This window comes from Corvus hawaiiensis, chromosome 2 (assembly GCF_020740725.1).
Source record: "Corvus hawaiiensis isolate bCorHaw1 chromosome 2, bCorHaw1.pri.cur, whole genome shotgun sequence".
Lineage (NCBI taxonomy): Eukaryota > Metazoa > Chordata > Aves > Passeriformes > Corvidae > Corvus > Corvus hawaiiensis.
Window position 1 is genome coordinate 54,647,607 of NC_063214.1, and position 23,812 is coordinate 54,671,418.

The 23,812-nt window shown below is 34.6% G+C and overlaps 1 protein-coding gene across 13 annotated transcripts in view; it reads left to right on the plus strand.

Moving 5' to 3' along the window:
- Positions 1–23,812, plus strand: part of NBEA (neurobeachin) — a 467,485-nt gene that overhangs the window by 264,255 nt on the left and 179,418 nt on the right. For 12 of the 13 annotated variants that reach the window (XM_048295094.1, XM_048295084.1, XM_048295082.1 and 9 more), the window contains one exon: positions 18,884–19,008. In XM_048295094.1, the coding sequence (XP_048151051.1) occupies positions 18,884–19,008 (125 nt within the window). Of the gene's footprint in view, positions 1–3,353; positions 3,363–15,636; positions 15,643–18,880; positions 19,009–23,812 lie in introns of those variants that run through there. The other variant, XM_048295095.1, reaches the window with a different exon arrangement.

Genomic DNA, 23,812 nt, shown 5'->3' on the forward strand with positions numbered 1-23,812 from the left:
ACAGGATACAGATTTTCTCAGAAAATAGCAAAATCCTTTGTAATGGTTGGGGGAAACCCTTTAATTTGGGTCACATGCAGTAGTCTTCAGTGGCAGTTAACAGTGCCATACCTTCATGTCTGTACAGCAGAGTATAGGTTATCTCGAGTGGGTATTGATTGTGAAGTTTGCTGTTGTATAATTACTTTTGGCTGTAGAAAAATATGGTGTGTATTGATCTAGATGGAAGCATTTGACTAGCAGTTTCCCTTGGCTAACAGTGAGTGTCATCTTTCAGCCATGATAAATGGTAACACTCTGGGTCAGCATAATTACTTGGTGGTGAAATGAACCTCCTGTACCCTTCTCCTCTCACACCAAGGAACGACCGTAATCATCTTTATCTTAAAGCCATGATTTACTGAACTAACCAGCCCCTTAATACAGACCTCTCCTCCCCTTCCCACAGTATGTGCCCACATTTAATGTGGCTCTATACTACTATTTTAAAAACTAAGCTGCTCTGTTCTGAATCCACAAGTATGATTAATTTTTTTTTTTACCTAATCCCTGTCAGTTGACCTGGACCTGCAGGAGGCCAGCTCTTGCAACAATCTTTTAATCTTAATGTTTAGTATTCATGGGAAAAAAAAAAAAAAAGAGAAATATTAAGGTGTTCCTCATTTTGACACAGTGCTTTTTAAGTCTTGGAACCAAATGTTATTAATGCACTGTTAAATTATTAGTGTACTGCAATGAAAACTGCCATATGAATTTATTGTCAGTAGCCCTTTAATTTTATAGAGTAATGTACACTCTGGACATGCTGTCTTTGGAGAACAGATGATGATATTTTTCCACTATATGCTGCTAGAACAGTTTCATTTAAAAATAATTTTGACACCTCGTTTAATAACAGTTTTAAATGTAAGACTTTTTTAAAGCAGTAGCCATATTTCTCTTTATATGTATGTCTAATAGGTGATGAATACGTTATCAGAAATAGGGAAATAATATTTATTGCTAGAACAGAAAACTAAGATGATTTGTATTGTTTGGCACCTTTTTAATGGAGAGTTTTCAATTTGTTATCAATATTTCATTAAAACTTTGTATCATGTTGTTTAAAATGGATTTGTGTTTACTTGCCAGTAGTGTAATATGGCCCTGGGGTAATGACTTTTTGTTAAGTAATGTTAGTTAAAGAAAATCTGGCAATAGTTTTAGATCATTTTAAGACAGCTGTGAAGGGTTTGGATAAAGGTCATTTTCAATGATTGTGCTTAGTTAAATAAATGTGAAGGATTTCACAATGGGAATCTTGCTTTTCAGTATGCTGTCATAAATTTCCCCTTAACACATCTGGGAATAGGAAGTAAAATGTAGTTGTTTCTGCCTTGAAGGCAATGTCTCTTATATTTTCCTTGCTTTGTTTGTTTTCCCCTTATAGTGCTGTTTATTCACATAACTAGAGTTCAAAGGTTTTACTTTGTCATAAATTAAATCTTCTATTCTCTGACAGTTTGTGGGACCCTCTGGATATAATTTTCAAGTGGTTGTAACTTGAAGATTTTTTTGGTGAGATTTAGTCGTTAAAAGTGTTAAATTTTCTGACAACTCAGCCTCTGTTGTGACCCTGGTTCATTGCTTGCTCTCTCCCTTGGCCACAGCTGGCCTCTTGCTGTTCACAGCTGAAAAGTGAAATCAATGCTGGGTCTAACAAAATGCAGATGAAAGCCATTCTGATCATATATAGTCATTTCCCGTAATTTTATCAGCCTTCAGTTTCCTAAATGATCTCTGGAAAACATTGTTTGTTCATGTGAATACAATATCGAGTTTTGTGATAAAATGTCCTTTCTTTCTGAAAAGTAATACTTCCTTAAGCATTAGTAGTGATACACAGCTCACATTGCCAGAGCACAATCTTCTAAAATACCAGTCTGATCCTTCCCCCTTTCCCTCCTGAAGGGAAGCCCGTGAAAGAGCTGCTGGCTGAATCCTGCCAGCTTTGAGCCTTTGGAATCTTGCGAATTGATGTTTTTATGTTCTACAAGGCTCAGAGCTGGAAAGTAAGAACTCTTACCATGTGTCAATCCACATTTCCATTGATCTTGTGTCCTTTTTATTTTTATTTGAGCAAGATTGGTAGGAAAACTATGCTGCAGTTAGAGGTGGCAGCGTATGATGTAGCTTAATGCTTCAAAGGTCACAGAACTACAATGAGTTTGATGGAAAACAGCCTTTCTCCTTATTTTAAGTGGTTCCTGCTTTGATTACAGGCATTTATTATAATTATCAAGAGATTAGTCTGTTGTTATAGAATCCTTGTAATGGAACCATTTAAAAGGAATATAATGGCAGTTTATTGGATTGTGCAAAGGAAAAGAGAACAGATAAAGTGGTGGTTTTTAAATTGATCAACTGCTGCCTTAAGCATACTAATTTTTTCCTTTTGTTTAACTTCACATTTCTTTTTGTTTCACAATTTTCAGTTGCATACTAAAGAAGTCATTTTTCAAATTCTGAAGGTATTTTACTTGTAATATTTTCATTGCAGTCTAATCCCATGGAGTTTAGTTGTTAAAGACATTCCTTCCAAAATGTTCTTACACTATACATATCATAGAAAGTGTACTGTCGGACGCAGCTGCTTTATAATTTTATTCATATCTCCATTTAAAGAATGGCAACAAAAAGAGATATTTTTTTAATCAAAAAATATGTAAAAGAAATTGCGTATTCTCTATTATATCATTTGAATGCAGGTAGGTTGATTTCTCTTTTATACTAGCAAAATACCATAATATTGATGAAACCTGGTGAATTTCTTTCATGTGTATATCAATTTCCCTTAACAGCATACAGTTGTGTTTACTGAACTTACTCAAAAAGAATAAATGTTAAGATTATAAAACAGTCAACTTATTCAAATGTTACAGAGTACTACTTGTAACCTGGTTGTGAATGTAAGAACTAGATGACATCGGAAAAAATTAAAAGCTCATAAGCTTAGGGAATTTTATATTAGAAGCTAGCTTAAATTTCAAGACCTATGAATTTTATAGTATGTGTAAGTATTTTTTATCCTTTGTATGAAACCTTTTACTAAAGAATAATTACAGAGCCTAAATCCTCCTGCTGAAAATGTTCCGTCCTACGCTTGTTAACTGAGCAATGGCACGAGTTACTTAGTACTGCTGTTAACCTGGGAAAGAAAGTCAATTGACTCCAACTGGTTGACATGGGGCTGTGTAGTGGCAGTGGGCAATCAGCCCCAAATAACAGTGAAAAACCATATAACAGCAAACTGCAAGAATAGGATTACAAGTCTGCTACTCCAATATTTGTCAGCTGCCAGCAGAGGAGGCCTGGGGAGCAGTGTAGTATTTCCCCAGGTGACTTTACCATGATACTCCCCCGGCATATCCTCCCAGCTTTCAGCAAATTGTAGCTCAGGGACTTCCTGAGCCAGAGGTGATATCCTTGAGTTTAATAACTTCTGGTGGGTTTTTTCCCGTCTGTGAAAGGAAATGTCTTATCCTTTTAAGAACTCATTTAAACTTCTGCTGACCACAATATCACATAGCATTGAGTACCCTATACCCCATACTCTTCAGTACGTTGTGTGAGAAATTCACGCAAAACACACCATCATTTGTTTTGAACTTGTTGTTTGATAACTCTGTGTTCTCTCTAGGTCTTTTATTGTGAGAAATAGTGAGTCCTTGGTGTCAACTCACCATCCTGGTGCCACTTATAATATTAAAGATCACTATCATAGCCTTCTCAGTTATGTCTCTGTTCTTTAGCTGCAGGGCTCCAAAATGGCTTTTTTCACCTTCCTGGAGGCTCCCCTAGCAGGCTGTAGCTTATTCTGGAGTGGGTCTCTGTTAATCCTTCCAGCTGGAGCTATTTTACTCTGTGTAATAGTCAGAGAGAAGAGAATGATACACACATGTACTTGTTTCTGTCTCATTCCCACCCACCCTCCTTCCTGCATCTATAATGTGCCAGCCAGGTTGTGGCATTATTGCCAAAAGGAAGCCAACCAGGAATGACTAAACCTTCCACACTGATTCAATATTTTCAAAGGTGGAAAAAAAAAAATAATTGGAACAATGTTGGAAGACATGAGCCTGTGTCTGAGCCAGATTGTAATTCTATGGTTGTAGCCCTTTCATTCCCCATTCCAATTAATGTTTTACTAGTTTAAAATGAGCTAGCATTGTCAGAAAAGGCTGACAGTGTTTCATTCCACAAAACTTTGGTGTTTCATCGGGGAAGCATGCTGCATCCACCAAGCTTTTCTTGTATGATTGTACTTACTCTCAAATAGAATCAGCTGTAACGGTCTAGGCACAAATATTATTTCTCTGTGTGTTTGAAACACTTCATTGGCAAAGCCTGAAAAAAATAATTTATATTTGTTGTCACAGGCTTTGAGAGTATCACCGACGATTGCAGGCATGATGTTGTACAGTGAATGGCATTCTCGTGCCTTTGGATGTTGGTTGGCATTTAGGGTTTACGTGTATTTCACAGTGATGAATGGTGGTTCCTTTATTTTTGATACACAATGTGAAAATTAAAAAGCACTTTGCTTGCAAATAGTAGTTGAAAATTAGGGAGGGTGAACATGATTCTCCCCTCATGCATACACCTTGAGCACTCTTGAGCAAAAAATTAATGTAGCAAGTAAAACCTCTCAAAGCAAGGAGAGATTCCTCTTCATCTTTCTACAAATTTCCATATAGTTCTAATGCCAAGTCTGCTGATGCTCTGGAAGTGCTTACACTAATTTGTTTCTTTTTTTGGTATGCTGTCAATATTCTACTATGGAGCAAAAGTAGAACACAGTTGTTTTTTTTTTTTCAAATTTTTTTATCTCACACCAGAAAAGTATTTAATATCAGAAGGAGCAATGATTTGACCTGATTGCTTTATTCCTGCTCAATTTCTATGGCATGTTGCCAGCAGGAGATGTTCAGTAAACAGTTTCTATAAACATTTGTAGTGAAAACACTAAGTGTTATAAATAAAAGAGCTATTAGCAGCTCAACCAAGAATCCTCCATAATGTTCTCTTTTCTTTCCTTGTACCCTGGGTTTTCAGTGTTTCTTGTGCATCTGCTCTGAAGGCAGACTCTGAATGGTTTCATGCCATCAGCCATTTGCATGATGGCAGAGTAGACCCTAAGGGAAGAAATGACTGAGTCTATGCATTTGTGACTATTAACTGGTGACCGATAAAACTCGAGCAAATCAGTGTCTAAGAAGGGTGTATTACTGAGAGTCAGTTCTGGACTTCATGCTTCCTTGAATGTGAGATATTTAGTTTGTTTCTTTTCTTCTACATCAGCCATGCTGAGGCCTGTGCAGATATTTATGTTACCAGCAAAGAGGGTTTTGTTGAGCAACAACCAACACTCCTGCTGCTGGTCAATGGCTGGTCTGAAAGCACCAAAATTTATTTACTCTACCAAGTAAATAAATTTTGTAAAGTGATGTAATTACTGACAGCAAAAAAGTTCTGAATCATACTGCCTTCTTGCTGCTTACTAAATCACTACAGTCAGAGACACACTGGAGCTGCTGTTAATGGTGTTTTTTTTTCGTTATCAATCTGTTGAGCTATACTGCTTTTTTGGGTTCCAATCAGGAATTAGTTCATAACACAGCTGTAAGTGTGGTGGAGGGTAAAGCTGGAGTATTTTCACAGCATTTTACATAGATGTCATGATACAGTGTCACTTTCCAAAGGTCTCCCTGGAGCTCAATAAAGGAAGTATTACATATATTTTTCAAGGGATAAGATAAATTGAAGCAGAATCCTTATTTACTGTGAACAGGAACACGTTTTTATGGGTGCCTTCCACCCCCCACCCCCCAAACCACACAAGAAACTTTAGACAGATTAAATGTTGAACTAGAAACTGGTTTCTTGGTCCACAATTCAGCTTTACTGCTCCATGGGAGGATATTGTTGTTAGAATAATAGTAGATATGATATATTTTGTACTTTAATTTGTATGTGCAATTTGGACCACATCACTAACTGCAGATCATCTACAGAAAGGGATGCTTCAAGTCAATGATAATATGAGGATGACTAAAGCAACTTAATTTAGATGGTTTGAAAAGAGAAAGACACGTGGAAGGTCATGTTCTATAAATATCCATCAGCAAAGCAATATAGAGGAAAGAACTGAACTATTTTGTCTTCTGCTGATAAGACAAGGAGCCTTTTGCTAGTTCACTTATACAGTAGAAAAAATAAAATAGCATAGCTGTTGAGCAACACAGAGCACAGGCCTGGCATGTGTATTAACCGACCTAGTAACATGTTGCTTTGGTTTCTTAAATAAAGTCTGATATACGAGGCAAAAGCTGTTCTAGAACTGTACAAGACTTACTAATTTAATTTAAAGTCCTTTAAGGCAGGAGATGAGAATAATCTCTACATTTATTTTCTGAAAAAAAGATTAATAATCTTTCAGAGTGATTTAGCAGTTCTTCACACTGGTGTCAATTCAATCAATTTCTTACTAGGCATCTTGGAAGCTTTTCATTGTTTGTCTTTTGTGTGTGGTGGTTTGCTTCTTAAAAAAAGAGAAGGAAAAATGTTAACAAAATAACCTCAACTAAAGTCCTATTTTAATGCAATAAACAGCAATTTCTATATATCTTTTCCCAGTCATTTTTCAATCTGTGGTATAGAAAAATGCATTTATATTCTACCATCAGCATAAAACACTTTTTAAGATTTTGGTGGAATTAAGCCCCTAGAATAGGTCCCGAAACATATCTCAATTTAAATCTGTTGTTGACTTTAATGGGATGTCATATAGGCATATACTTAACAGACTCATACTTCGTTCTATAATTGGGCCTAAAAAATTATATTTCTTCCATAAAAATATTTATATATTACACCACAGATTCAGACTCTCCAAAATAATAGTCTTGATATTTTATTTTGACTTATACATAATAAAGAGTGTTCTGGTTTTAAGTGTTTTAACTGTTAGACTTTCTCAATTGCTTCAGTAATATTGTCTGATTTTTGAGAGTGTCAGCTTTTTTTTTTTGATTGCTTGAATTTCTTAGCTTTTGTTTCCCGAATTTCTATTATTTATGTTCATTATTTGATATCAGTTCAAATAAGGAATTTGCAGTCTGAATCTGGGGATTTTGAATGCTGACCCTCTGATTCTCCATTTCTGTTTTATAGCAATAAAATCATAAGCTCAATCTTTAAAAATGGAATTTTGAATATTTTTTTTATTAATTTACACAGAGAAGATTATTTCTGTAGCTGTTGCCTATTTTATGTTTCAGGATTCCCTTTGTCAGGTCAATCAGGTGATGAAACGATACCTCCCTGTTACTTTTACTTGTAGTAATATAAGACTGGGACAAGTCAGTCGACAACATTCTCCATTTCTCTCATTTAACAGGACCCATATAGCCTATAATTCTACATTTTCTGAATCCTGCCTCTTGGATTTCACTCAATCATGTGATGTTAGTTAGTCTTAGATGGTAGACTTTTTCATGAGAAACCCAGGGGTTTTTTTTTTTGTAGTGTTGAGCCCTTGGTTACTTGATACAAGAGCACTAGGATTCCTATCCTATCACCCAACTTTTCCCAAGGTGAAACTAGTTCTCTCCATTGCCTGCGGAATAGGCCTGGGTTGATTAGTTAAATGTCACTAATGTTGACATCTTAAGTTAGACGAAAGAAACTCAGCTATCATTTGGCATAATTTGACAACTTTAATCTTCTAGTAAATTACAACTGTTAATTGCTGGCATTAACTTCCCAGTAATTGAACTGTGTCTCCCAGATTGCAAGAAAGGAAAACAAGTTCTATGAGGTCACAGGCAATTCGGTCCCTGTAGAAAAAGCAGTTTTCAAAGATAAGATGATCCTCAGCTTCACAGCATCTTAACATTATGTCTGTTGAGCTACACAGGGGAGATCTGGAGCAGCTAAATGAATCTAGAGGTTACAAAAGAATGAGACTGGTGAAGAACGAAGAGAGTAAACTATATTTTTGCCCAAGTTAGTCATTAGAATTTGGGGAATCTCTGAGGGTGAAATGACCTGTGCCATGGTTCTTAAGCTATATGTGACTTTTCAGCACTTCAAGAAACTCTTTCCAAGGACATTTGTCACTGGGTCTTTGGCTCAAAATATTCTAAATTATCCAAAGTCACAGCTCAGAGAAAGTAAACCAAAAAATGCCATCACCAATTACCTTCAAACCTAGGTACAGACAGAGTCCAGCTCCATTTTGTCCCACTTTTGAACTACTCTTAGAATTTTGCCTTTTCTGAACTGATAATTTACATTGCACAGTTGTGTGAAGTTTTCAATTTTTGCTCTCTTGGATCAGGAAATTTGGCTACCCATGCTCTGAAGGGAGAGCAGCACATCCTTCTGTTCCCAGGTATATGGTTCCTCCCCCCATCAATTGTCTAATTCAGTACTGAATCAGTCAGCAAGCTTTCCTTTCTGGTGTAATAATAGATGGGTCTGAACTCTTTTCTCATTTTTCATCTTCCATACAAACTACAGTAACAAAGTCTCAAAAAAAAACCCAAACCAACAACCTGCAATGAACATGTAAAGGATAAAAACTGCTTAATTAGCAAGGTTGAAGATTGTAATTCCTCATGGTGATTCTACACAGAAAAGTGAGGGAGGGTTTTATAAGTTTATTAAACTGCTGCTGATGATTTTTCTTTAACTGTAGTATTCATTTAAGAACATACACCTAAATATAGCCAAATATACATTCTGTAATATATTTGTAAAGCATATCCCTATGGGGAGTCATACTTACTATACAATAGCAACTGAACTGTGAATGTGCATGAAAAATGCAGAAGATACACATGGTCACATCACAGATTTGTGCTGCAGACAAGGGAAAAAGCATCTGTATCTCATGATTGTCACACAGAATTGTGTAACAAGTAGTTAAGAGGAAGGGAAACATTAAAAAGTATACTGAGTAATGGATTGCCAAATAGTTCCTATGCAAAAATTCTTTAGCGTATATCCTGATTGTTTTTCAGAACCCACAAAAATAGCAATTTTTTTTCAAGACAGAAAACAAGGAAGTTATAATTTGGAGTCATTTTTTGTTTCTTTTTTTTTTCTTCCCCTTTTTTTTTTCCCCAATGTTGCGTCTGCTTCTTCTCGTATAATATTTTTCAGAGCCCAAAATAAATCATTAGGTCATGCTGATATATTTTGGGATGTTTTATAGAAGACTTTTTCTATACTTCTGAAGAACCTCTTGACTGTCAAAAATAAAGTATAAATAGAAAAGTTTTGATTTACTTGCCAAGTTGGCTTTTTAGCTCTCACAAAAATTCCCATGAACAAAAAAGATCAAAGTTAAGATTACTTCAGTATTTAATTGATAGTACTGTAAACATGGTCTCCATTAAAAATTCTATAGCATTCATATCCATGCCCCCGGCAATGTTTATTTCATCAATACAAGCTATATTTGGGGATAGGAATAACTGTTTATACACCAGACAAGGCATATCCACTAATTGGGCCATTGTGTCTTTGTTTCAGTTCTTAAGAACATTAGGTTAAAGTGAGATATATGCTTTCTCTTAACTTATGCTGTACTTCTGGGTGACAGAATAAAAATAAATCTGTACCAAAAAGCCTGCAGGAGACGTAAAACTTCAGGCTTCTATAAATTTTGAATTCAAATACTTCCAATTATCAAGCTTAAAATGGCATTTTGCAAAAAGAATCATTATTTTAAAATAGTGTATTATTAGACTTGCATTTTAATGAACAGCTCCACATGATGGAAATTAAAACAGTTGCCTAGGTAAAACTTTATTATTTATTTATTAGATTTTGATTACTGTTGCTGTTTGTTGTTAGGCCTCAAGGAAGCTAATTATTTCATCTCAATGCCAGGTTAATAAGTTAACTGTCTTTAAGCAGTTGCAGCTTGAATAATTTATAAAGGTTTGGAACAGTAATTCATTATGGGTTTTTAAGAAATAGTATATATATGAAAAAACAAAGCTGTGTCTCAGTTTCAGAATGCTTTTAAAATATTTAGATAAAATATTTTCTCTTTTTTCTGATTAAAGACTTTGAGAGACTAAATTTCTGTTCCTGGATTCTATAACCTTTGAGCTGTGACTTACGAACAGGAGTAACTAATGAGATAACAAGTCCTAGCTGTCTATCTCAACTATGCTGTTTCTGTCAAAAGTGCAGCTCTAGATTTTTTGACAAGTCATTGCTGGTTTGTCTTGAAACTGGACTGTAATTTGTATGCTCAGTAGGTTCTTCAGTAGTTCCTTCAAAAGAGATTCAGACACCTTAATCTGTGCATCTGGAATGGAGCGGACAGCTGGGACAGCATCCTCATCAGCAGTCACATATGTTATCCCTACTTACAAGTCTGAGCCTTTAGTGTTTGACCTTTAAGTAAGCCAATGAGGCACTGAAGTTTGCAAGAGCTTCAGCAAGCTCTTTTACTTTGGATGCCCACTTGGAAATCTGGGGATTGTTTTTCATTTGTTCAAGCACACTAATCCTAACTGAAAAGAAATTTAGCTACTGTTTAACTCTTCTAGAATTACAGAAAAGTCGTAAAGGCTCAGAATTTTTTTTATAATCTTGGACCCTGCCGTCCCTAGATATATGTTTAATATGACATATGAAATCTTGAAATAGAGAGTAACATGTTTTTCTTGTAAAAATTCACTGCTTCATTAGTACCTTTGCAAAATCTCAGGACTTCTGTGTTGTGCTGATGTAGGCTGTATGGGGGTGACATGAAAAACAACCTCCAGCTTTGTTTACTGGAGTTTCCTAATGCTGTGGTATTATTGTCACTTAGAATTCAATGGGAAAAGAGATTGTTGTGTTTTAGGGTTTTTCTCAATTTCTCTTCAGAAAAAGTAGAAAAAACAACCAAAAGAATTTAGCTGTATTCATTAGACTCAGAGCAAAATATCCTATCATCTATATAAGTAGCGTAGTTAGTACTCATGTAGAAGGCAAAGGAGGAGGGTGTCTCTGTGAGATTTGAACAAATTGTTCTCTCAGTCTTCCCTTTTCACTGCTACAACTGAACCAAGAAATAATACTAAAAGACCCCAGATAGGCAAGGGTTGTTCTGGGGGGGAGTTGAGATTTGGGGTTTTTTTAATTAATTTCTGCGCAAAAAAGGAGTCAGACAATAAGAGGCAAAGCATAACTACAAGAAAGAATTATCTTACTTTTCAGTGGTCATAACACCAGTTTATCTGGTTTTTGTGCAACCATTGTTCACCATCCCTAGGCAGAATTGAGTCACCTTGTATCCTACTCAAATGCACTTTGATGTTCTTGGCTTAAAAGCTGAACAGAAGTAGTGGGCTGTATTATCAGATGAATCCTGTCTACATAATTGTTGCTGGAAGAATATTTAATGTTTGAAGCTCAAAGGATAAACTACAATTGAAGAAAAACACCAAACATATTTCTGTAAATATCTTGGATATCATAAGAAATAAGAACTATCTTAAATATCATAAGAACTGTATCTATTAAAGTTAACCTTGTTTGGAAAACATCATCTTTAAAGCAAAATTAATAGTTGTCCTAAAACTTTTTCTTTTGATTTAATTTATTAAGTCAGCATTTTACTTTGTTAAATTAAGATAAAGAAGTTATTTTCTGAGATGTTTATCTGATTTTTTATGGACTATAGATGTAAAATCACACAATACTTTCCAGACAATTTTGACAAAAGGTTGTATTATTTCATGAAGTCTCCTGTTTTTGTATTCAGTGGGTGCTCACTTTTATTTCTCTTTTAGTTTGACACATAATATGCTTAACAAGCAAAATAATTTTGCTAACAGTAGGTAATATGCTTGTAAAAACAGCGGAAGAGTTAAATGGAAATTTCATTTTAAAACCCATTTAAATCAGAAAACATTATCTTGGTCAAATCTTCTGGTAAAAAAATTATGATAGAAGTTCCTATGAAAATAGCTGATTTTTTTCTTTTTCATTCTTCTAAGTTAATAAAAGTCTTCAAATGTTTTTATTTTCCTATTGTATTTCCTAGCAGCAGGAGTATATGTTAATGTCACAGTGCTTATTTCAGATGTGAAATTATAACAAACATACTAGTCAAAACATAAAACAATTTTTTTTTCTTGAAATTCAGTGATCATTTGCTAGATCAAGTTTTTGTCAATGAAACTTAGAGATATTTCTACACTTTGAATAAGAAAAGCTGCACACTTAGCATGGAATACATTTTACTTAATTTTAGCCACCTGTAGTTATGCTTCTAGTCTAAGCCATTCTGTCTGTCTCTTTTTTGCAGTCAGTTAAGAAAGACAGAGATGACCTCCAATTCATTCCATCTTGGAGTTTGTTAAACTGTGGCATCATGGCAGTACTTGTGAAATCTTAATAACTACTCATTGTACTGAGATAGCATGACATAACAAAATATGCATTAAAAATAAAAATGTCCTAAACCACTCTATGTTCTTTCAAGATATTTTCCAAAAGGAAATTTTACCCAAATTTTCCTTTATCTAAAACTATAAAATGGCTTTCTGGGCTTTGGGTGTTTTGTTTCCTCTTTCTTTGGAGTGGCAGCAAACCACATTCTGAAACAGAATTAAGGTTCCAAACCAGAAATCTGAGTTAAACCAGAGTATTGTTCCAATCACTTTTCCTTTTTTTTCAAATATAATCTTTTCTGTCTCAATTCTAACCCTAAATTGTATTTCATTTTAGTGTTTCTAAGTTTACAATTTATTATCTCTAGAATCTGGTGCAATTGCATTCAGTTGTTACTCATATTTTGTTACTTGAAAAGCCCTGTGTGATTCTGGTGAGTCAAACACTGACAATTTATGTGTCTGCTTTTTATGTTGTTTCAGTTGTTCTTTCTATGACATTGGATTAACTAAAAGCAATCAAGTATATAACTTTAGGAAATTGTGTTGTTTCATTTAGCTGTACCACATGTAGTGTCCTACTATTGCCCATTATTATTTGGATAGATTTGCCAAACTTCTCTGTCATAACTTTAAATTTATATTTTATATTAAATCAATTCAAAAATTTAAAAATTTCTACTTATCTTTAGTTTTACTTTGTAGACATTTGACTTATTGACACTTCCATTGCTATTCTTGAGAGTTACGTGGCTTTTTTCTCTCTATTTTTTCCCCTATTTATAGCTTTATGCATGGTTAGTCTTATTTCCTTACAACTACTGCTTCTTGGTAGAAGTTAACTACTATTTAATAATATAGCAGCCATTCTAGAGTGAACAACTCATTCTGAAGAACTAAGCTTTATAAAAAAACCTAGGCAATCAGTAAATTGCTAGTCCTTGTTTGTGTATTCATTATGAATTTGTTCCTTCAGACACTATGTAATACACCAAATTCCATAATCCTGGAATTTTACTGCCTTAGAAGTTTGTGGTTTAAGTACTACCATAGCTAAAATTAACATCTCTGTTGCCCCAGCTTCCCTTTCACATCTACTGACATTACTCTCCTTTCTAACATCTCATCTATCTGAAGATTAATTCAAATTGAGAGATTTCTGTTTTCAGCTTTTGATGTGTCCTTATCACTGAAATTAAGACACAGAAGTTTCAGGAGTTGGAAATCTTTATTAAGAGTGTGTATTAAATACACATTTTCCCAGTGCCTTAAGAAGAAAATAAAAGCCATATAAATCACTCCCTCCTTTCTGACAGTGGTGTTACCCTTTAAAACAGTTCTTAGAAAGTTCTCCATAAATTTGGTGGATCTTTAATTATTGGTCATCTTCTGTTAGCTTTTAGTCTCTTTCATTTGTAGCAAATTCTCGGTTGTCTCAGCTTTGTCCTTCATTATTAATGCAAGACCATCAGTAACATGATCATAGGAGAGAAGCTCTTGGCAGTTCTCTTTCTGCTTTTCAAAGGTGACTCCTCTGCTCCTATTCTGATGATCAGTACTAGTGTTTGCTGTTGGTTTGAGTTTCTCTGTGCTCTATTTCATCCTTATTTCAAAGTCCAAATGGAAACCCTTCCCCTTTTTTACCATCTTGTTCAATTTTCGTGACATTAGGTTTTTCTCAGATTCTCATCTTTATTCCCTGTGTTTATATTTCCAATTTTTAATATTATTTACAGTTACTGTATCTATTGCAACAACACTTCTGAGGCTTATTTGCTCTTTTGTTGTTACAGAAGACTTCTGCTATTTGGATCTTCTGGCAAATAAATTTATATTTTGGCTTTTTGCATAAGTATTTTTGTATTTTTTGTACTTCAAGTTTTCTTTTACTTACTTTTTTTTTTTTTAAATGTCATTCATTTTCTGTTCTTTATATTACATTAGGGAATATGTGCTTTATACTTTCCAAATATACATATTTTTTTCCTAATTACTAAAAACACAGTCATAATTCCAAACTGTGGAAAGAATAATTTTTCTTTTTCAAAATATGTCACATGAAAGCAACCAGGACTAATTCTTGAAATCATAGATCATCAATTCCTTGCTTTTTCTAGTATTTTCCCAGTATTACAAAGACTATGGATTCTCTGAGATTCTTCCAGTTCTGTGACCCACCTCTTTTTCAAAACAACTTTTTCCCCTTCCCCCATGCCTGCAGGCTTGTTCCTCTTCATTAATATATTCAAACTTAATCTCTTCCATCTGGCAGCCCATCCTTTGGGCTGCAGTCTGAGGATCTTTTATGGACATGTACTGCTACTCTCCACTGTTTATGTTTGCCACTAGTTGCTGCAGCTGTAGGTGACATATAGCAAACTGCACCTTGTACATGAACGGGAACTGGCTTTCACAGCCATGCAGCTGCTGTCACAGATGCTGAATGCCCACAGGATGGACAAAGACTTACAATTTAGGACAACTAGTATTCATATGTCCAAGAAAAAACCCTTCCCATGCACTTTGTTGCAGCTATGGTCATAGGAGTTAACAGAAAATCGTTTCAAAAGTTGCTGTTTAAATGATCAAGCTTTGGAGATGTGAAAAGGCAGGGAGGAATTTGCTGTGCAGGCTGACTTGACGTTCCTCTTAACTGTTTTGGTGGCAGAGCACTGCACAGTTTCTCCTCCAAGGGGGTAATTGAGCTCCCTGAAACATTTCAGTCTGTCTCAATAATCTTTGTCCCCATATACATGGATGGTGTGTGTGGTATGTAAGGAATATTATGAAGAATTCTGGGCATATCTGAGTTTTAGAGCAACCTGCACTTGAGAGACTTCAAACCTATTTGCTCCAACTTATCAAAGTCCACCTTGGCTACCTGGGTCAGCATAATACCTCTTTGTTTTTCCATCCCATGCTGGCCAAGAAAAATTTATTTGAAGTAGGAGAACATACACATCAAGCTGTCAAGTGGGCACCAGTGATGACAGTGGCAGTGAAACAAAATTTTTAATCCTCCAATACGCAGTACAATAGGTCTTGTTCCATTAAAACATGTACTTTCTTTTTCTGTAGTAACTATATGAAATATTGCACATCTGAAATTTGGGATTAATTTACAACATGCACACCATTCCAAATAATTTTTTTCATTGTTAGTAGCCTTGTAGTATTACTAGTTTCATGCCAGTTCTCATTATGATGAGAAAGGCTTATATTGGATTATACTGTAGTTTGTAAGGAAATTATCTTTGACAGTTAGACTCATCATGCAGACTTCTTTGGGTTGTGTGTTTTAGGGTGCATTTTAAATAACTGTTCAGTTGAAGGGATAGATATATTTCTCTTTTCTTAAAAGTCTTTAGAAGTAGCTCATAAATGATGCTATAAACTTTTAGTTCTTAAAAAAAATTCCTTACATTGTGCTTAATATGCACTTCTTCATTCAAACAAGCCTGATTCAAAATGTCACTTGACTGGTATAAAATGTGGAGGAATAAGAAATTACATGTAATCTAGTTGGCTGTGGAAATAAGGCTTATTAATAATATGCATTATTAAGAAAAGTAAAGCTTATTGAAATATTGTACTTGTCACAGAAATAAATTACTAAAATTACTTGATTTAGTCAAGTCACTTCTGGGAAAAAGGCATTGTAGGAGAAAGAGATATGTGCAATTTGCAGACATGCTCTCTTCTAGGACTGACTTGTGCCTAGTACAGTGTTAGAAAATATAGTTCTGCTTAATTTACAGCCATCATTTAGAACTACCTAACAGCTATCTAAATTCCTGAAAAATCTTAAAGCCTGAGTAAAATATACAGGATTAGAATATAAGTATTTCTAAAGTACTTTAATCTATGGGCCAGACAATTTAACACTAATTTGGTCCATAGAGCTGGACTTCTAAAGCAGGTTAAATTCTTAGTTTCAGGCTGGAACTGGTGCCACAGTCTTCTACTTACTAGTATTTTTAATCTAATCTAGAGATGTAATAATATAATATTTTAGGAAAATCACACAGGTTTTTTTTGCCTTTTATTCAAATGATGAAACTCAATCATTCAAAACTTTCTGTAAGTATAGCCATTATCTTTTGAAGTCTTCTTTCTTTCAAACAACAGGGTAGGAAAAGTATCTTGTCTTTTTGTTAATGATGTTGCTCAAAGAGTCAAAAAAAAAAAAAAATCTTAGATCAACTAAACTAGATTCAGAAACCTTTTCTTTAGGGTTCAGATACCATCTTCCAGTACCTGGAAGTATGTAGTAACATTGTGGGATAGACTTCTGTAGAAAACTGTAGGAAGAAACTTCAGTTCTGTTTTTAAAAGTCATATAAGTTGTAATTAGAAATGATGTTTCTATTCTTTTTTCTCAAAATTTTAATTTTTTGCCATTATTACATATTTCAAGCTTCAGTCCCTGGTGAACTTGTAATGTTTTTTCGGATCTGCAAAATAGACTTAATCCTGTGACAATTTCATCACTTCCACACTTAACACTTCATTAAAATAGTGACTTTAAAATCTGGTTTACTTTAAACTGAGAATATACAGTATTCTTCAGACTGATTAATCAAAGTAATGAATTACCAGATTAAACACAGAACAAAATAAAAACATAGTTTTTAGTCTCTGTATATTTCTTAATTTCATGAAGTTTTTTATTCTTACATAGTTAAATCATTCTTATCAATGTAAGGGTCTTTTTTTTTATTGTCAATACATGTAGTTTCAGAGAACTCTTATTTTTAAAAGGGTTTTATTAATATTTTTACTTCTGTCTTATCATGACTTACTCTTCAATGGAATTAAGAAGGGAAGGCTTCTCACCTTTCAAAAAACCACTGAAGTTTCCTCCTCACTGCTTGTAAATAAGTAAAATGCCTGTTCTGCAAGGCAGCAATAAAAGTACGACCTTCATGCAGACTTAAGGAGCATATACTGAAAATGCAGAATACAAAAAACACCAACATTGACTAAAATTTATGGTGTGCTGCTTCTGAAAATTTGTTAGTGGCTAGAACGTAGGGCACTAGATCCACTCCCCTTGATGCTCTGCCCTCCAGAACTGATCCAGGTCTCATGACAGCAGTTAGTAAAGTTGGACAATAACTAATGAAAGCATCAAAAAAAGTGCTTAAGTGGACTGTAAAGAATGAAAAGGTCTGTTCTATGTTAGCATATTTCTACTTTTCTTCTGGAAATGGCTACCAGTGCATAACTTCTCAAAATGAAGGCAATATAGAAAACAGTTGCTGAAGTAATAACTAGAAAAGTCTAGCAAAAATGTAGTCCATACTTATGAGTACTGTAAACTTTTCTCTCTTTTTTTTTTTCTTTTTTTTATTTGCCTTTTGTTCATGCATCTCCAGGGTATTACAGATAGGTTGAAAATTATTGGTTTAAAGCAGTGGCTCCGTAGCTGGGGTCGGCAAGGTCATGGCCTGCAGGATAATTTTAAGTGTATAGTGTGTCCAATTATGATTTTGGTGACAAGGATGCATCCACAAACATTTTGGGTTCTTCCTAGTGATCCAAAAAGCTTTTAAAATTTTGGATTAGAATGCAGCTTTGCCCAAATATCTTATTAAAAAGATGCCGGAGGTTTGTGCCAATAAGGTCAAGCAGTTGTCTGAAAGTGGAGCTGGTCAGTTCTTTAGAACCAAAGTTGAATACCAGATGATTATATATATGTACTTTTTGGCTTTAGTATAGATTAACAATGCCTTATATCATTCTACAGGAGTTTAATATTCTTTTGAATGTAAAAAGGCAATGTAACACAAAGATGGCCATGGTTGTTAATGGCTTTTATTAGCTGGGAGCTATAAAATCATCCTAGTACTCTGTTAGTGCTGGAATAATAATTTACCAAGACAATTACCACATGGTGGAACTTTTTTTCTGCTCTAATTCAGTGATATTAATAATGAATAAAATTGCAATTTTCTCAGGTTGCTAGGGGCAGTGGGGAATTATTTCAATGAATATTTCAGCACATTAGTTTAATCATAGTTCCACAAAATTCAAGTGGGCAATATTTTATACTTTTAAGTTCAGTCTGCTAAGGGACCATAGTCATTAAATTGCAGACTACTGAGGTCCATTCTATGATTTACAAGCCTTGTTAAAAACACTGTAAAAGAAAGCAAGCTGTGCCATTAATACTTGTAATTTGATGCTGCATTTGTTAATGGGTTCGGTGTGATTAATGTTTTTAGCAGCAGGCAGAACATTTTGAGACAGGCAGTGCTGGGGTTTATAATACATAAATGCATGTAAAGAAAGGCTAGAATATTGTGAGTTTTAGTGATACATGTTTTTACAAGAATGTATTCCTGAAATGGGAAAGCAGCAGTGAAATTATACTATAATGTATGTAAATACAGTTCAAGCTGTGGTAGGTGCTGATGTGTGTGTTCTTTATTTTCCAGCCAACTGCATGACTTCTGGCGCTTGGATTACTGGGAAGATGATTTGCGCCGGCGGAGGCGATTTGTTCGCAATGCTTTTGGGTCTACTCATGCTGATGCTCTCCTAAAAGCCGCTGTGGAATATGGTCAGTATCAACTCAGCTTAAAAATATAGCTCATGATGCTTTCTTGATGTCCATGAATGCCTGAGAATCATGTCCCTTCTTTTTCAAGGACAGTGCTGAGAATTCCTAGGACAACGTATTCTTAGAAAAAGAATTCTTTCAATTCTTACACTTTAATGAACCAGAAGACTTGAGCTTGTGAGCTGTTAAATTCCCTGATCCCGAAGGGATTCACATTATACTTCTTTAGCATTCCCAAATGCTAGTTTTGAGACACTGGTAAAAGCAACTGAACTTGTCTCTCTGGAGTGACTGAATGAAATAGGTCATCAAACTAATGTGTCATAATAGTTCCATTGGAGATATTTTGTGAATAAGAAATTTAAAAATATCAGAAATTTTATCCTAGTATGCATAATTTCAGCCAAAAGTAATTTTTCTGCAAATCATGAAATTCATAACAACTTGTTAGCAATAATAATTTTTAAGGATAATTTGTGATTTGAATAGTAAACTGAAGACATAGAAGCTTCAGTCTTAGAAACTGAAGAATTAGATGATGTTTGATTTTCATGGAGATGTAGCTGCAGTATAAAAGAGAAATGAGGAACATGCTTGCAAATTCCTTTGTAACATATAAAAGGTTCATATGTTTGTGACTTCTGTACAGCAGACTGAACCTGAATACACCAAAATCTAAAGTGAATTTATTTCTCAGGTTTAAGCTGGGATACCTCTCTAGCATATCAAAGACAGGAGTTTCTTAAAGAATATCGTGATGGGTTTCTGTTCTTTTTTTTTTTTTTATCTGTAATGGTGAAAAGAAAATACTGTGGTTCTTTAGCATTTAGGAGTAAAAAATTGAAGTAATCATTCACAAAGCAAGTTGAACCTTTCATCTGATGTTTAACCAAAGGCTAATGTTGCCAAAAGTTCCGAATGTGATAGATATAAAGCTAACTCTGTATGACCTACACTTTTCACCAACTTTGCGGTTGTTGAGGCAAATATCTGGGATCCAAACAAGGTTAGACATATGAATTAATATCTCTGTGTGCAGTTATACTAGCAAGTGTAACTTAATCCTTACTTAAAGGTGAAGGCTATCATGTGCAAGACTTCAAGTCATAAACTGTTCTTAAGCTGGGTTAAGAAAGCCATTTCCCCCATTAGTATAGGGTATTTCATATTTGACAAAGGGTTATTTTCTCCACATTCTTTCAAAAGATCAAGATAGAGATATTATGAGAGTGAGGTACAAAACTTTGCTAATTGCCGTGTTGCTTTTGAAAGGCAAATAATCACCAAAACCATGGACTTTATATGTATATAACACCTGTTAGTGCATTCAACATACAGGAAAATTAAAACTCAGATGTCTACACAGATGGTGCACACCAAACTTAGTGGTCACATAAAAATTAACAACAGGCTGAAGTTTTCAGAATTTAAAAAAAATTCTAGCTTTTCATATATGTATTAAAATTAACATGGAATTTTAAACCATCATGCACTAAAGTGTTCATGGATTCTATCTAGATGTATTTACTTTTCAGAGGCTTAAACCTTTCAGTTTTAATACTGAAACTTTTAGCTGACCTTTCTCTGTAAGAAAACATCCTTAACACTGATGTTATTTTATGCCTCTTGATGTTACTAATGAGTTGAATAATTTATGAGGTTGTCATGTGAAAAGGATTTGGTGCAGTTTGATGTACTTCTAGCCTCTGGTGTTGGAATGTGATTAATAAAGAGCTAGAGGCAGATTTTTTTTTTTTTTCTAAAGGCCTTAACATTTATTGTAGTTGGTTTTTTTACTGGCTTTGTTTTGATAATTTTGTTTGGAACGGTTTGATGGTAAAATGCCCCTAGCTTCCAAAACTGAACATGACATCACACTACAGAAAGAATTTAAAGCATTAAAAAAAAATATCAAACTGCATAGTTTTCCAAAGGATTTTATTTCCTGATCTCAGATAGTTTGTTTGTGAGAAATAAAGTATTCACCAAAGCAAAATTTTTTGGGCTTTTGTTTCAACTTTTCATCTTGACTGATACCTCTAGCACAAGTAAAGCTGTTTTGAGCATCAGTAAAAGAATGGAAACATCCTACAAGTGTTTGTTATCTACATTGACTGTCCGTTATCATTTAGGATTCTGTGCATAAATATTGCAATGGAGGAATGTTTAGTCAAAGCCTAAGTCAGCAAGCTCCTCAGTGTCTACGATCAAAGGCATCAACTTAAATAAGTCTGATCAGGCATTGCAGAAGAGGGCAGCCAGTTTCAGCTGAACAAAAATCACAGAGCAAAGATGACAAAATTAATCAGTCATTTCTTTGGCAGTAAGTAATAAGATATGCTGAGGATTGCAGATGAGAGAATTATCAGATTCCTTGGAGATGTGCCGGCTTAACACCTGATTTATCTGAGCTTGTGCACCCATCAAGATATAACCTTGATAGATAAAAAAGTGCTTTACAGCTACTCTAGTATTAAATCATATTTGAAGTTGGATGTATGGATACTGTAATTATATTTATATTTACAGTCATTAAGGAAGAGTGTTGGAAATGAAAACTATGTCTATGATCTATATGTTTGTTTTAGAGAAGTGAAAGCAGATGTTAAATTCTACCTTGAAGGCCTAAAAAGAGAAGTGTTAATTTTAGACGATAGTGACTACTTCCTGTAGGAAACATTCAATGTTATCTACTACTGGGAAAAAGTATTCTCTCAAAAAATTTCTGCCACAATGAAGTTTAGATTTAACTACAGTCTGTTAGTCACTTCTGGTATGCATGTTTGGATCTCCATGTTTCATAAAGTATAATATGCATGCATATATGTATGTGTATGTGCATATGTGTACATATGAATATATGTTCAAAGTACCTGACAAGTAAAAAATATTGCAATGGGAAATTATAACATATTTTTATGCTAATATAAAACTGTGTGAAAAACTATGACATATTCCTATGGCTATATACTTAGCTGTCCTTTGAGACTGCATCTCAGTCCTAGCAGCATTTACAGGAGATTGTCTAGAGAATTTTTCCTTCTGGATTAGTCTCCTCCATTTCTAAGATTTTGATATTAGGCACTGGATTTGTTTGTAATCTGTTAAAATTACTTTCATATCCAGATTTAAAATGCAAACATAATTAGTTCAGCATTGTATCTGCTGTGCCCTTTTGTTTTAGTTAAATTCTTACTTGATTCAAAATACAGATTCATTTCTCCCTTTTGTGTAGTTGAAGGGATGCTACTTACTGCAGTATTGAAGTGCAAGCTGTAATAGAATTTGAATTGCCTGGAACTTTCAGTAGAGTTTTAATTTTATAATGTCAATAACTTAAACAGTTCTTATTCTAAGTTTAGATGGAATTTCAATGTAAATAAGTAAATTGTTACTGAAAAGAAAGAAAGAAGAAAGAAAAGATTATATAAACGATTATACACCCTACTTTTCTTCTCCAAATTCTACTATGATAGATACGTGAAATATGCAGATATGACCCAATTCACAGAGATTCTGTACATGTGGTGAAAGAACTGTCTCTTCTAGTTAATCACCTTAGCAGTTTACAGTCATTGGAGATTAGCATAGATAAGACACTACTGTACCACCCTGCTAGTGAGACAGAATACTGGTCCACAAAGGTCAACTTAAGAATAAAACAGTTACTTTATTAAGATTTGGTCCTTCAGCCTTTAAAAACTGTGGCCCACAAACAGCTTGTACATAGAGGGAGTACAAGAAAGGCCACATTTTCTAGTCTACACTGGAGTAAATGAGCATGAACTCAGTGCCCACATTCTAAACATATGTGTGTGTAAGCTGGTCAAATATATCTAGGGTATATGCTCAAGAATATTTAGCGTGCTAAGCTGATTAGTGTGACAGTTCCTAAATGCTTAGAATGAAAAAGAAAAGAAAAAGAAAAAAAAGAAAAATACCTTCATAATGTAATACATTCAGGTTTTGAAACAAAGCCACAGATATGTCTTAAATGTGCGATACAGCCGCATATGGCTTTTGAACTTGCAAATGTGTGGATATCTAATTAGCAACCTTGCTTCAAGGGCAGTTCTAGCTGAAGCAGGCTGTGTATGGCTCCTTCTGGCACTTGTCATTAGTGCTCTAAGTTTCACCAAATACTGTGTTTGCTCATCACTAGAAATAAATTTTCATTACACAAACACACTCTAGAAGCATCAGGTTTGGAAATCTGGAATGATCTAATCTGAAATCTGTTTTCATGAGAGCAGATGAATTTTGATGGACCTTCAGAGAATGGCAAGAAGGACTCCTTCAGGCTGCTGAAGGACCAGAGTATTTAGCTTCAAGCAAGCACTGCTGTAGAAGCAAGGCTGTGTGGGTTCCTGCTATGAAAATGAGGGTCTGAAATCCATGAGAACTCATTCTCAAACAAGGGACTGTCTTCAGAATGGGGCATCTGGTTGTCTCAGAGACCCTAAAGGAAGATTCAATTCTTTCAGGGTCCTCAATGTTAGAGAAATACCCCAAGATGAAATTTCAGAAACTGTAGCTCTAGAGCAACCCCACAGTGCTGAAAAGTCCAAAGCAGTTGATTTCCACAGCTCCTGAGTTCCATCTCATGAACTGCTGGGCTCCCTGCCTTCTGCAGACAGTTTTAGAACAAGATAGAGGGAGGAGTGTCCAGAGAAATTGGTAAGAATGTACGCACCAAATGTTCTAGGAAGATAAGCCAGTGTTTTGCAAACAAACTTACCTGACCTTTTCAATTGATAAGACATTTGAAGAAATCAGAATGTCCCATGAACTGGAGATGCTCAAT